The 11,802-nt window shown below is 53.5% G+C and overlaps 2 protein-coding genes across 2 annotated transcripts in view; both read right to left on the reverse strand.

Annotated features, from left to right (window-relative positions):
- Positions 1-2,929, reverse strand: part of ERP27 (endoplasmic reticulum protein 27) — a 17,786-nt gene extending 14,857 nt beyond the window's left edge. The window contains exons 1-3 of the mRNA XM_035900989.1: positions 2,836-2,929; positions 2,508-2,608; positions 807-883 (exon numbers count right to left, since the gene is read on the reverse strand). Of these exons, the coding sequence (XP_035756882.1) occupies positions 807-883; positions 2,508-2,608; positions 2,836-2,929 (272 nt within the window). The remainder of the gene's footprint in view (positions 1-806; positions 884-2,507; positions 2,609-2,835) is intronic.
- Positions 2,930-3,680: 751 nt separating this feature from the next.
- ARHGDIB (Rho GDP dissociation inhibitor beta) lies at positions 3,681-10,616 on the reverse strand. The gene is made up of 6 exons (XM_009645576.2): positions 9,250-10,616; positions 8,537-8,725; positions 7,871-7,954; positions 6,946-7,022; positions 5,420-5,483; positions 3,681-4,476 (listed from the first exon to the last, which is right to left on the reverse strand). Exons 2-6 carry the CDS (start codon positions 8,712-8,714, stop codon positions 4,277-4,279), a joined length of 603 nt encoding a protein of 200 aa, XP_009643871.1. The 5' UTR covers positions 8,715-8,725; positions 9,250-10,616; the 3' UTR covers positions 3,681-4,276.
- Positions 10,617-11,802: the final 1,186 nt, after the last annotated feature.

Here is an 11,802-nt window from a genome sequence, read left to right on the forward strand (position 1 = left end):
GGCGCTCGCCCTGGGCAGCAAACCTTGCGTCCCGCTTAGCCCTCACCCCCACGCTAACAGGTAACACGGTGACGATGCGAAGCCCTGGAGGTCTTAAAAGGGAGGAGAGAAACCCAGAAGCTGGATGTAGCACGCTTAAATACACACACACACATATATATGTACATACAGATACATGTGTGTGCCTGTGTATAAAAAAGATGCAAACCCATAATTTTTAATATAACCTTGACTCTGGAGTCAGGGGGTTTCAATTTTTAAACACCTTGCCTTAGCGGTACCCTGGTTCCTTGTAAAAAAGGTGTCTTAAACACATCCTTTGAGAAGCAGCTAATGCAGATACACCGAAGCACAGAGATGTGCGGTTTTTCCATAATTTGAGGTCCATTCTCTTTTTTTTGCAGTGCGAGCATTAGCTACAGCCTTAGCCCACGTTAAAGCCTCTCTTGCTATTCCCATTCCTGTCTTTTCTTTTGAGCGATGGACTTTTGATACTTCTACTTATTGGATTTAAATTCTCCAGACACAGTCTCTGCTTGGAAATTGCTTTGTTTTTCTTTTTGGTTTGAACCGTCAGCTCAGCTCTTTGTGAGCCCAGAGAGAATGGAAAATAGCTCTCGTGACCTGTTTTGGAAATGCCAAGCGCATCGACATGGCTCTGGCGAGAGTGCTAAAGCCTGGGGTGGGAATAACCTCACTGAGTTTTGGAGCATTCCTGGGAAAGCTGGGGTTTAATCAGGCCAGGCATGGCCCTTTCTTGCACACACGCGGGTTTCTGGAGCAGTGTGCTGTTTTTCCATCATGGCATGCTGTTCCCAGTCAGGGAGACCATGCTCATTATACGGGGAGCGTGCCGAACCATGTTCTGCAGTGAATTGAAAGGCTGCAGCAGAGAAATAATTTATGGCAAACAGAGAACATGGACATTATTTGGATGAATATACTCTCAGGCAGAGGGCCAAGACAATCATGGCACACATATGTCTTTATCTACTGTTTAAATGCAGCCCTGGCGTGCTTCAGGCACTGAATGCTCGACACGTTGCTGGCTGCTGCCCCGTGCTCCTGGCAGCCGGAGCTGTCCCCGCACTGCAGGATGGCACAGCCATCCCTCCCTGCCCCGGGACCCCCATGCTGCGTGGGCACAGCCTCCCATCGACTCCAATGAATGAAATCCTGCAGCAGGAGGAAGGCCGCGGTGGCACAAGACACTGGGGGTTATGCCCCCGCGTTGCTTCGCCTGGCAAGAAGCCACGGTCCCTGCCACAGCTCGGTACGAGGCTCCGCACCCTGGGTACAGCCCTGCCACCAGCCCTGCCAGCTGCCCTGGGGGAAGGAGGCAACCGAGCACTTTCATTCTGCGTGTGCAGATTGCCTGGCTGGTTTGCAGGACTGTAGCGCTGCAAGAGCAACCCTGGAGGAGCTGTGAATGCCTGCAGGTGCTGAAGGCAAGGCTGACGGTGCTGTGATCAGCGCTTAGCAAGGCCCCCGGGGCATAAGCCTCCAGTGCTCACAGGCTCCTTGCTGCCTGCCCTGCGCAGGCAGCAGCGTCACCACCTCTGTGGTAGGCTGTGAGATGCCCTTGTCCTACACCAGGAGCATGATGCCCTCCCTAGGCTGCCCTGCAGCCCCAGGCATGGGGCAAGAGGAGGAAGGAACTTACAGAAAGGAGTTGTTTTTGAAAGGCTGAAGTTGTCTCTCACAGAAGCTGTGAGGCAGAGTATGGGCAGCCAAAGCCCAGGGATGAACTCAAGGAAAAGGGGGAAAAAGGTGCAACTTGGGGACCTTAAAAGTAATAAGGATCCTGTCAAAGAGGCCTCTGTTTTATGGTGCTCTAATTCAATATATATTTTTTTCTTGTTTCCTAAGGAAAAACATTCATGCCATTTTGGGGGCAAGGGGCACATACCGATCAGTCACTCGAACACCTTTGGCTGATTTCGACTGAGTTTAGACACAGAGAGCAGAGGTCCCAAGGGTGTCAACTCTGGGGAATGAAGCAGCGAGACAGAGAGACCATGCCTACGCCCTCCCTGGGAGGAGGCTGTAGCTTGAGCCCAAACCTTCTTGGACTGCAGAGGACTTGCACCAGTGCTGCTCCCTGAGACCTGGCTTCCTCAGCCCCATCGTGTAGGCAATGCCTTGCTCTGTCTTTGCTGACTAAAGCAAACAACCATCGTTCCCACTGACCCGTCGCCAACACTGTTTCTCTGCCACCCACATTCCTGTTTTGCTTCCCCTGCAGCATTTCCCTCTCTCCTGCTCTAGGGCTCCTGTGACCTCCTTCACCTTCCTCCCCTGCTGCATCTCCCTTTCCACATACAGACCGAATTCCCTGTGTTCTCCTTGTGGCCTGTCACCTAATCCTTCCACATGCCTGTCACAGCCTCTGTACCTTTCAGGGCAGAAGCTGCCTTTGGAAGGTATTTACACCATATCCAGCCCCACGGTCTCATCAGGGTGGAATAGGGCTCATGGATGGAGGTGGGGAGGTACTATGAACACACCTGGAAGAATCCAACGACCGCCACCTCTGCACTGCTGATGAAGGCTTCAGCTTTCGTGATGTTGTTCAACAGGACAAGCTTCCCTGCAGTGCCGGCTGTGCCAGGAGAGGAGAGGTCAGGGTCAGACAGAGGGGTACACAAAGAGCAGCTCAAAGAGGGTCCCCCAATAAGCACACAAGCATCCCACTCCTTACATGCCCACTCACACACCTCTCCTGAAAGCTCAACATGCTTGCACAGCACACGCTGGGTAAGGAGACCCAGCGTAAGGAGGACTCCCAGCGGCAGACCCATCCTTTTCCCAGAGCTGGGAGGAAAGCTCACTTACTGTGGGATGCAGAGCCGCTGTCTCCAGCACACCCTGCTGGGGAGCCCCCAGTGAGCAGGATAACGAAGAGGCACAGGAAGACGGAGGTGCCCATGGTGCCAGCTTGCCCTCTCCTTGTCACGCCACCCTGCTCCAGCCCTCTCCTCAGCAAGAGACACGTCAGCTGCTGCAGGGGCCCACGGGCACTCCTGGGGCAGTGGGAAGGGAGCAGCTGGCCCAGGGTGATGCCTTCAGTTCCCGAGATAACCACCTGGCCGGGAGAGAGCCCCTGCCTCCTGTGCAGGCACCAGCTTTGGAGAGCCTCACTGACACTGCCACCAGCACGTCCTCACCTGCAGCACTGGACATCTTGGCTACCCTATACCTGTGTGACCAGGCGCCCCAGCTGGGTCAGACCATCCCTCCATGCAGAAGGAGCCACTGCACTTCTCCAAGTGCTGGGTCCCAGAGAGGCTGATGTTCCCTTGTGCTTGGCCAGTGGGGCAGCCACTGGGACACACAGCTCTTGCATTGGCTATGGGGAATGGCTGCCCTGGTAAGCAGCAAACATGAGGTTGCCACATTATGGCTCCCCAGGCTCATTCAGTTGTCACCCGGGATGAGAGGTGGGGGCTCTCTAACCCCATCACAAGCCAGACTTTGGGCTTCAAAAAAGGATTCACAAAGCCCCAGAAGGAAGCAGGTCTGAAGCAGTTTGCCTATAGTTAGGCTGATGTTCTGAAGGAAGAGGGCTATTTCCCTTCTGAAATATGCTCTTAAGCCTTCCTATAATGCATTCTCCACATCTACCTCACTTAAAAATACTTAGAGCCATACTCCTAAAAAGAATGTGACACGCATGCAGAAAAGAAGAAAGAAACTGGTTTTATTCTTAGGACACTGAAGTCTTGTTACAGCATCTAGCTGCATTCCCCCTGACTGGTTTTGCCTGCACAAGGATGGATTTTAATGGGGTAGGGCACCAGATACAGACCAGGAGACCATCACGGGAGGTAAGTAACCATTTACAATGAGTCAGAGCACATGGCAAGTGTAACTCAGATAGGGATTTTCCAGGGACCAGTCCGCCCTGCCAGGTGATCTTGTTTCCTAGAAAAGGCACTTCCGGGACCGGAGTTGGTACAGGAAAGATGGAGGCAGCAGGATGAAGTACTGGGAGAGAGGGAGGGAGATGCTTCCCAATTTAACCCATTTATGTGTCACGGTGGGGCAGTTGTGAGAACGGGTGGGTTATTTTCAGTGTATCAGAAGAAGCAGCAAAGGCTGCCTGCAGGCCTGTGCATCGACCGAGGCTGGCACAGAGCCCCAGCTCCCATGGGAAGGGCTGCCAGGGCTATGGCCGGCCACGGTGGCAGGAAGGAGCAGCATGGTGGGCATGGCCCACCTGGAGACTGGTGCAGGAGGCAAGGGGATGGGAAGGGGGAAGGCAAACTGGGTGAACTCATTCTGTCCATTCCTTCTTGATGGACAGGTTCCACTCCCAGGTGAGATGGTCATGCTTGTCATCATCCGTGAAGAAGGACTTGTTATGGTAGCTGCCTCGAGCCAGCATACCCTTAGGAGCCTCCTCAACAGGCGTCAGGAACTCGTACTCCTCTGGCCGTGGCCCGTAGCTGCCAACCATGAATGTGGCTTTGTCCACTAGGAGAAAACAATCCACAAGGGATGAGCCCCTCAGGTGGGGAATGATAAAGGAGAGAAGAAGCCACAAGCACGAGAAGACATCACAGTCAGAAAGGAGATAGCAGGGAGAGAAAGGGAGAGTCTGTGTCAGCAAGGGGAACAGAATCAGTGGAAAAAGTATGCTAGTGAAGCACAAGGACAGCTGGAAGGATAAATAGATGGATGGGCAATGCAATCTGTACCCTCTCGCATGCATGGGCTGCTAGAACGGAGTGGCTACACCCAGCATATGGCTCGAGATCTCTCTTGATTCCCCCCCCACTTCTCTTTCTGGCGAGAAGACACCACTTAGGGGTGCTGAACAGGACACTGGAGCCTTAGAGGTGGTTGCATGCAAAAATGCACATATAGGATGTGTGTGTGCACAATGGGACTTTCCTCTGCCTGGTCCAGGCAGGGCAGCACTGCACAAAGTGGAGAGGTCACAGGCAAACACCCATGGGCAATTCAGACAGTGGGAAGCTTTGTAGAGTAGCTCTGAATTTCACCAAGTGCATCTGGAAGAGCTTTCAGGGGGTGGGAAGCTCCACACAGGCTAAGCCAGTCTACAAGAGGCAGGGGAGAGGTGAAGAGCTCTGTATGGAGAGGAAGTCTGTGGCAAGCACTGTCTGAACAGTGTCTCTGGGGACTTTGCTGCTGCAGACAGTGGTATAGCATACAGATACCAGAGCTGGCTCGTACTGAGTTCACACAGGAACAGGAAACTGTTGGCCCGGGTGATGCAGAGCACAGGCTAATGCACTCTGCTGAGAAGACTCGCCTCCCACGTGGCAGTGCAGAGGGGGCCCTCAGGGCCAAGAGAGGTTCTGTCCTGGCCCAGAGCTGCAGGAACACTTCTTTGAGCAGAGGGAACATGGTGGTAGGAGCACTGGTGTGCAGGGCACAAAGGTCTCTTACTTACCCTTCACCCCTGTCCGGTAGGTATGCTGCACATATTTCAGTCCCGACACAATGTCCCTGTTTACCTGCAAGAAGTGATCAGAATTAAGTGTCAAGGGAAGGGTTTTGATTCTGTATATGCTGGTTTTCTCTCAGAGACATAACCATCTTGGCTCCCTACACTGCTGCTCTCAAAGGCGCAGCACAGGACACGTAGGGAGTCCTAACATGACATCTCCATGGGCACCTGGAGACCTACAGCAACCTCTGCGCATCTCCTGCACTTTCGCATCCTTTTCCCAACTTTGAAGCTGACTGGAGCACATCAATCAGCTTCGTGAGACGGGCCGATGAGTACAAAGAAAAGTGAAGCAGGGAGTTCCCAGTTAATAATTTCCACACTGAAAACCAGACATGGGTGACTAGAGTCATCCCTCCAGCACAAATGGGTGGGCAACATTAGCTGAGCACTCCCAGCTGCCCTCTAAGCTACATGGGGAGCTGGTGAGTTTCTCCTCAAGAGACAGAGGGGCACAGTTTTGTTCATAATCTTTCCTCAGATCTCCCATGGACAGCTTGGATGCACCCCTTGCTGTCCCCCTCCACCATATACCACCTCCCCACAGCACTACTCAATCTGGAAACAAGAGAGGCAGATCCTTTTACATCCCAGGGGAGAATTCACATGGTGCCAGCTCTTACCACCCTTGGGACTGAGGGAGGGAGTTAGAGTAACTTGTCTGGCTCCAAGCATCTCCTGTCAACAGGACTCAGATACAGATGTGAATATTTCATAACACAAAGCAGAGCTGGAGGTGTCTCTGGGGACAAAGTCATCTGAGATAGCAAGCAAGCCTCAAAGAAGGGAAATCTTTCCTACAGAACCTACAACATTAACACTTTCCCTCCTCCATTTCAGGAAAACTATCCTCCATCCCCTTTTTGCCTTCTCTGCCAAAGCCAGCTTTGTCTGCAGCAAACGCACGGAGATGATCACTTCAGTGCTGGATGCCACATTGCAGCGTGGCCAAGTTTCATTTCCAGCTGGAAACAGAAGAAATGGCTGACACACTGGTTAATAGGAGTGGGGGAGAAATGAGCCCGTTTGGGTATATCATGACCCAGAAGAACTCAGCTATCATCAGCCAAATGCTACAGTATTAAATCTTTTTTATGCATACATGAAGCCCAGCAACACAGACTGAACCAGTACTTCACAGAAAGCCATTATCTCTTCTTCTCTCTATCCATTCCCACTCTGTGTGAACTAAAGATTTTCTAGTGGCTGAAAAGCCAAGCCAAAGCCACCCATCTGGCTTCCGAGCCACCTGTTGTTCACCACTGTGAGCGGACAGAAAGCAACTTCTTCTAAGGGGTGAGCAAGTAGAAGCAATTCCCTGGAAAGATCTGGTCTCTTGTTGGGTAGAACAACACCTGAAGCCAGGGGAGCTTTACAAGGGCCCAGCTTTTGGGCAGGCATGCTGCCTGCTCTTGTTATCTGCTAGACTGCCAATGACTGGCCTCAGCAACTGAAGGAAAACAACTCACTCTGAAGTGGATCTTAACTCTGTATTCCACTCCTTCCTTTAATACGAAGGTCTCTTTCTTGAGTGCTTCAAGGTCACCTGTAAGGAGAGGATCAAGCTGTTAGCTAGAAGTGTCACAGCGAGGACAGATCGCACGTGGTGGGATGGGGCTGGGACTGGTGTCAGAGGTGAGCATCCCTTTGAAAGATGGAACACCTGCAAAGTGAGTATACGGAGGTCTGTACAAGCAATCGCGCTGTGAGAGCATGTACACAGAAACGCCAGGGCGTACGTATGTGTCCGCATCCACATCTATGAAGATAGTGACTAAACAAACTCAAGTCTGGGCACATATACACAAAGATATTTATGCACAGACTCATTGTTGGGCATCTGCAGGAGTGCGTGTGTACTTCATCCGTGCCCAGCCCCAGGCTGGGGTGAGTGAAGCATGTTTGGCAGCTCCTGCCCAGCTTGCAAAGCTGCCCAGGCTCTGCAGGGCTCTGTGTGGCTTTGGTAGAACAGGAAGCATCTCTACTTCTCCGGGCCCAGCTTCCTCTCTCTGCAGAAAAGCCCATATAAGGTGAAGCCTGGCTCTCTCCCCACGTCCCCAGGAGCCGGAACTGCAGCATTGCTCGATTCTGAAGTTTCAAAACAGCTCGTTACCCCAACACATGCACATCCCTTGTGCTCATGAGCTCTCAAAGGAAGTAAGAAGAGAAGGCAGGAGAAACCCAGGAGCTCCTAGACCGCTGACACTCTCCTCAGTTACATCTCCTTTTCTTTTTCATACGTGTATACCTTAAAATAAGAAACAAGGCTAAGATGCCCTCAGAGTTCCTTTAAAACCCACTGTAGCATCCCAAGGACAAACTCCCTTTTGATTTGAAGCATGCCAGGGCCTTTGCTTTTTCCCCTTTGTGCCCAAGGACAGAGTCTGTGCCTACCTGTAAGGTCCATAGTGATCGGTCCTGGAGCAGAGTCACATACCAGGGTGAGTCGGGTGACCACCACATTGGGAGCTGTTGGGTCTGCAGGTAGGAAAGTCAGGGGGAAGCTGTCAGCTTGCAAAATTAAACGCAGGGGGAGGGGAACAACACTAAAGATGCAGGGTTGCTTTCCCACCCAGAAACTGCACTTCATGAAACACCCAGTAACGCCAAGCTTCTCTTAGCACGACAGGACCATGCCTCTACCCCAGTCTTTCAACATGCATCCCTCCAGCCACCATCCCAATACCTAAAGGAGGCCTTTCCACTACAGAAGACTCCCCTCTTAACGTCATTCTGAGCAGCAAGGCCCCCTTTCAGCATAGGCTGGTCCCCTCATGTTTCTAACCCCTCAGCAGTCCTCCAAGGCCCTCACACCTCCCACCACAAGTCTCTTTCCGATGCCAGCAGTCCCTAGTGACCTTACACCTGATGCTCAGAGCATCTTCCCTGCTTCCTTTACATGCATCTCTCCACCTGCCCATCCCCAGTCCTCCAGCAGAAGCAGCGTATGTGCCTGGTCAAACAAGCTCCTACTTCTTTGAGGCCACCTTGCCCCGTCCCCACCGCATACCGTTGTCAGGCATCTCCCCAGTCCCTTCCTATCAGCATGCCCCAGCCTACCTACTACCACAGGTCCATCTCCCAGCAGGGACTTCTTGTACTTAGCGAGGCTTTCATCATCCTTATCCAACTCTTGCAGCTCCTGCAGTGTTTTCTGGGGAGGAGGCTTGTAGTTGAGTTTCCCATCCAGCTCATCATCATCTTCCTCCACATGAGGTTCTTGGGTCTTCTCAGTCATGGTCACTTGGTCTGGGTAACAGAGGAGGGGCAGTCAATGGGATTGCTCCGCAGGGGGATAGCGTCCCTGGGGGCACTCGGTCTGGGCACAGTGTGGTCCAGTCAAGCAGGCAGACACCCGCCCAGGAAGGAACGCAGCAGGATCATTACAGGCAAATGGCGACGGTGATCAGCTGCAATCCCGACACTGCCGTGCTGATATTCCGGCTCGAGCGCAATCCCCCTCTGCCCCCGCTCCTCTCCCTGCAGGCACCATGCGCACACGCAGACCTACACCATTCTTCCCTCCCGGGGAGGAGGTGCGGGAGCAGAGGCTGAAACTGGAGTGATTTACAGCCGCTCTGCAGCGCGGTTGCTGGCCGGCAACCCTGCAATTACAAGCCACCGTACAAGGTTTCAGCGCTCGCCAGCTATCTTGCACAAAGAGCCACTGCCACACACAGCCAAGAATAAAGCCAAGGCCAGAGGTTTCACCCACCCTCTCATAACAGGGTAAAAGCCACAGTCAGGCGGCACTGCATACAAAGATCGAATACCTGACAGCAACTCCCTTATATTAGCAAGTTGAAGCCCTCAAGGAAACGCACGCACTACAGTCTATCTGCTGGCGTTCCCGGTTCTTGCTCCCAGGAACAGGTCACTTCACACACCGATCCAGTCTCCTTCCCACTGAGGAAGGAAGCACGATGGTGACCACATCCAGCCTGGCTGCAGAGCAGCCCTGCTTACCTGCGCTGCACCAGTGGGGCTTCTCGGAGGGGAAGGACGGCTGGCACCCGCAGCCCCCCAGCCAGCACGGCTGGGACACGCGCCGCTGAACACAGGAGGGCAGCGAAGCTGCTTGGGTGGCATCCCAAATGGCAGCCAGAGCAAGACCAACTGATGGGGAGGCAGGTGGAGGGCAGGGAATGGGGACCAGGAGACAAAGGCAGGAGAGGTGAGCAGTGCTGCGCCAGGTCCCCCTCAGTGAGCCGCCTGCCTCGCGGAGCCTGCCGCATGGTCCCAGCCACCTTCCCGCTCTTCAGAGAAAGGCTGGAAAACTGCAGTGCCCTGGTGCAGTGGTGGCTGTCACAAAATGGCCAAGCCATTTCTTGCTGTTTGGCAGCAAGGGGATTTGGTCATGCTACACAGATCATTCAGTTTGCTTCAGCTTACCCTTATATTAACTCCTTCTCGGAGGCTGTTCCTGCTAAAAATTCCCTTTTCGCCTACTTATTTGCAGTTTCCTCAGTAAGCCCTTTACCCCTCTCTGTGGATGCAGCTTTCACATTTGCCCCTAAATGTTAAATTAGGAGCTAGAGGGATACTTTTCTCATTCATTAAAACAGAAAGGAATATATATATATATATGCGCAACAGTTCAGGGTGAATCAGCAAGTGGAATCAGGCAGCAATGAGTAATATGCAGACATTCCAGTGCAATTCCAGCGTGTGGGGGGAAAAAAAATATCAAGGAGGGGTATATTGGCATGTTACAAAGGGACAGAGAAGGACCAAGCAGCACAGGAACAAGAAGACTCAGACCGGCATGCTAATGGGAAATGGCCCTGATGCAAGACTGCTTTGCAATGGCATTTTGTGGTGAGTCAGGAACTAGTGCAGAGCAAGCAGCTGGGAAATAAAAGGGAATCCCAGCTCAAATGGACAGGAAAGAAAGCACGTCCCAGCAGCTGAATAACCTTGGTTGAGTTCGTGCCCAGTCCTAGGTGTGTGAAGGACCTACGTACCATAGGAAAGGCCCTTGAGCTTGTCCTCATGAGGAAGGAAACCAGAAGCTCCCTCATGAAAGCAACGATTGCTCATGCCCCGCTGCTCCGCAGCCCCAGCATAGTCACCTTACAAAGCCTCGCGATCCCCTTAGTGCCATCCCACACTGGATGGCACAGGAAGAGGAAAAGATGAGCAGTGGACGCAGACTACCCAAAGGTGGCGCTGCCCCAGCCACTGCCAGGTCTTGCCTTCCACTTGGGCTCCAGCTGCAGATCTGAGTCATTTCCACTCTCCCAAGCTCTCTCGTGATACTAGGCTGCATCTGCCACCGCTACAACCACAGAGCAGAGCTGCCTGCCTGCCCCCATCCTCCATGGGGGGGTTTGCGGTTTATCACAGGAGAGGGAGAGACCCAGGCGATGGAGAGAGAGATCTCTGGCCACATGCAGAAAAAAGGCAGAATCAGGGCTGGACCAGCTGGTTGTTCCTCATCCCTCAGACCTTCCCTTTGCATCTCTCATCCCACAGAGACATTCCCTGCCAGCCTGGCGCGGGGCGGGGGGGCTCACTTTAGGGGGGATGCTTTTGGGCTCTGAAAACCTCCCAGAGAGGTGGACAGGCAGCCTGCTGTGCCAACAGCAAGAGCCCGCAGGGAAGCAGTGCCAGCCAGGCTGCCTGGGCCGAACAACCCCTGCCTCACATGCATCTCAGGATGGCACCAATCCAACCCCATTCTGGCATTTCTCCCCAAGTTGTGGACCTGCCCCTGCCAGGCAGGAGATGACCAAGAGGAAAGCTCACATCTCAGCTGCCCCTGCCTCTATTCACTCCAGCTCTGGGACCAGTCCCCTCTGCAAGCTGAGATATGCTACTGGGCTGAGGCACCAGCGCTTCCTCAGGGTGAGCATGTCGGTACCCAGCTGCTGGGGTCCCTGGGCTCCTCCTATATCACTGCCCAGGCCAAGGGCTGGGCTAAGATGGAGACCCCGATGGCCTCAGGCCACGAGCCTCATTAAAAATGAGAAAATTAACCCCATAAATGCATCTACGCAAGGAGAAATTTGGGTGATTTGTGCCCTGCCCTGCCACATTTTTCTTCCTTCCCTGCAGCCCCAACCTGCAGCCATACATCACCCGCACCTCCGAGGCCTGGCAGCACCCACAAAGCAGCGGGGAGAGGGGCAGGGACAGCAGTGAGGACCCCCTGCCAGAGAGAGAGATGGCTGCAGGAGGCAAAGGAGGAATCATGCCCTGCCAAGGGGTAGCTGGGTCTCTCAGCGGGGCTCTGCCTGTGCTGGGGGTGGGTGGCTGCCCTCACACCTGCAGCAGGAGGGGGCAGGAGATGTGGCAGATGGTGGGCACCTCCTTACCACCCCCCC

The sequence above is a fragment of the Egretta garzetta genome, unplaced genomic scaffold, assembly GCF_000687185.1.
Source record: "Egretta garzetta isolate BGI_Z169 unplaced genomic scaffold, ASM68718v1 scaffold38, whole genome shotgun sequence".
Lineage (NCBI taxonomy): Eukaryota > Metazoa > Chordata > Aves > Pelecaniformes > Ardeidae > Egretta > Egretta garzetta.

Excerpts from the sequence above, each read along its gene's own strand:
- ARHGDIB (XM_009645576.2), bottom strand. The coding sequence starts at position 8,714 with ATGACTGAGAAGACCCAAGAACCTCATGTGGAGGAAGATGATGATGAG. Across the intron at positions 7,023-7,870 it reads GATCACTATGGACCTTACAG|GTGACCTTGAAGCACTCAAG; the intron begins GTAGGCACAGAC and ends CTCTCCTTACAG. Across the intron at positions 5,484-6,945 it reads GAGTTAAGATCCACTTCAGA|GTAAACAGGGACATTGTGTC; the intron begins GTGAGTTGTTTT and ends CACTTCTTGCAG.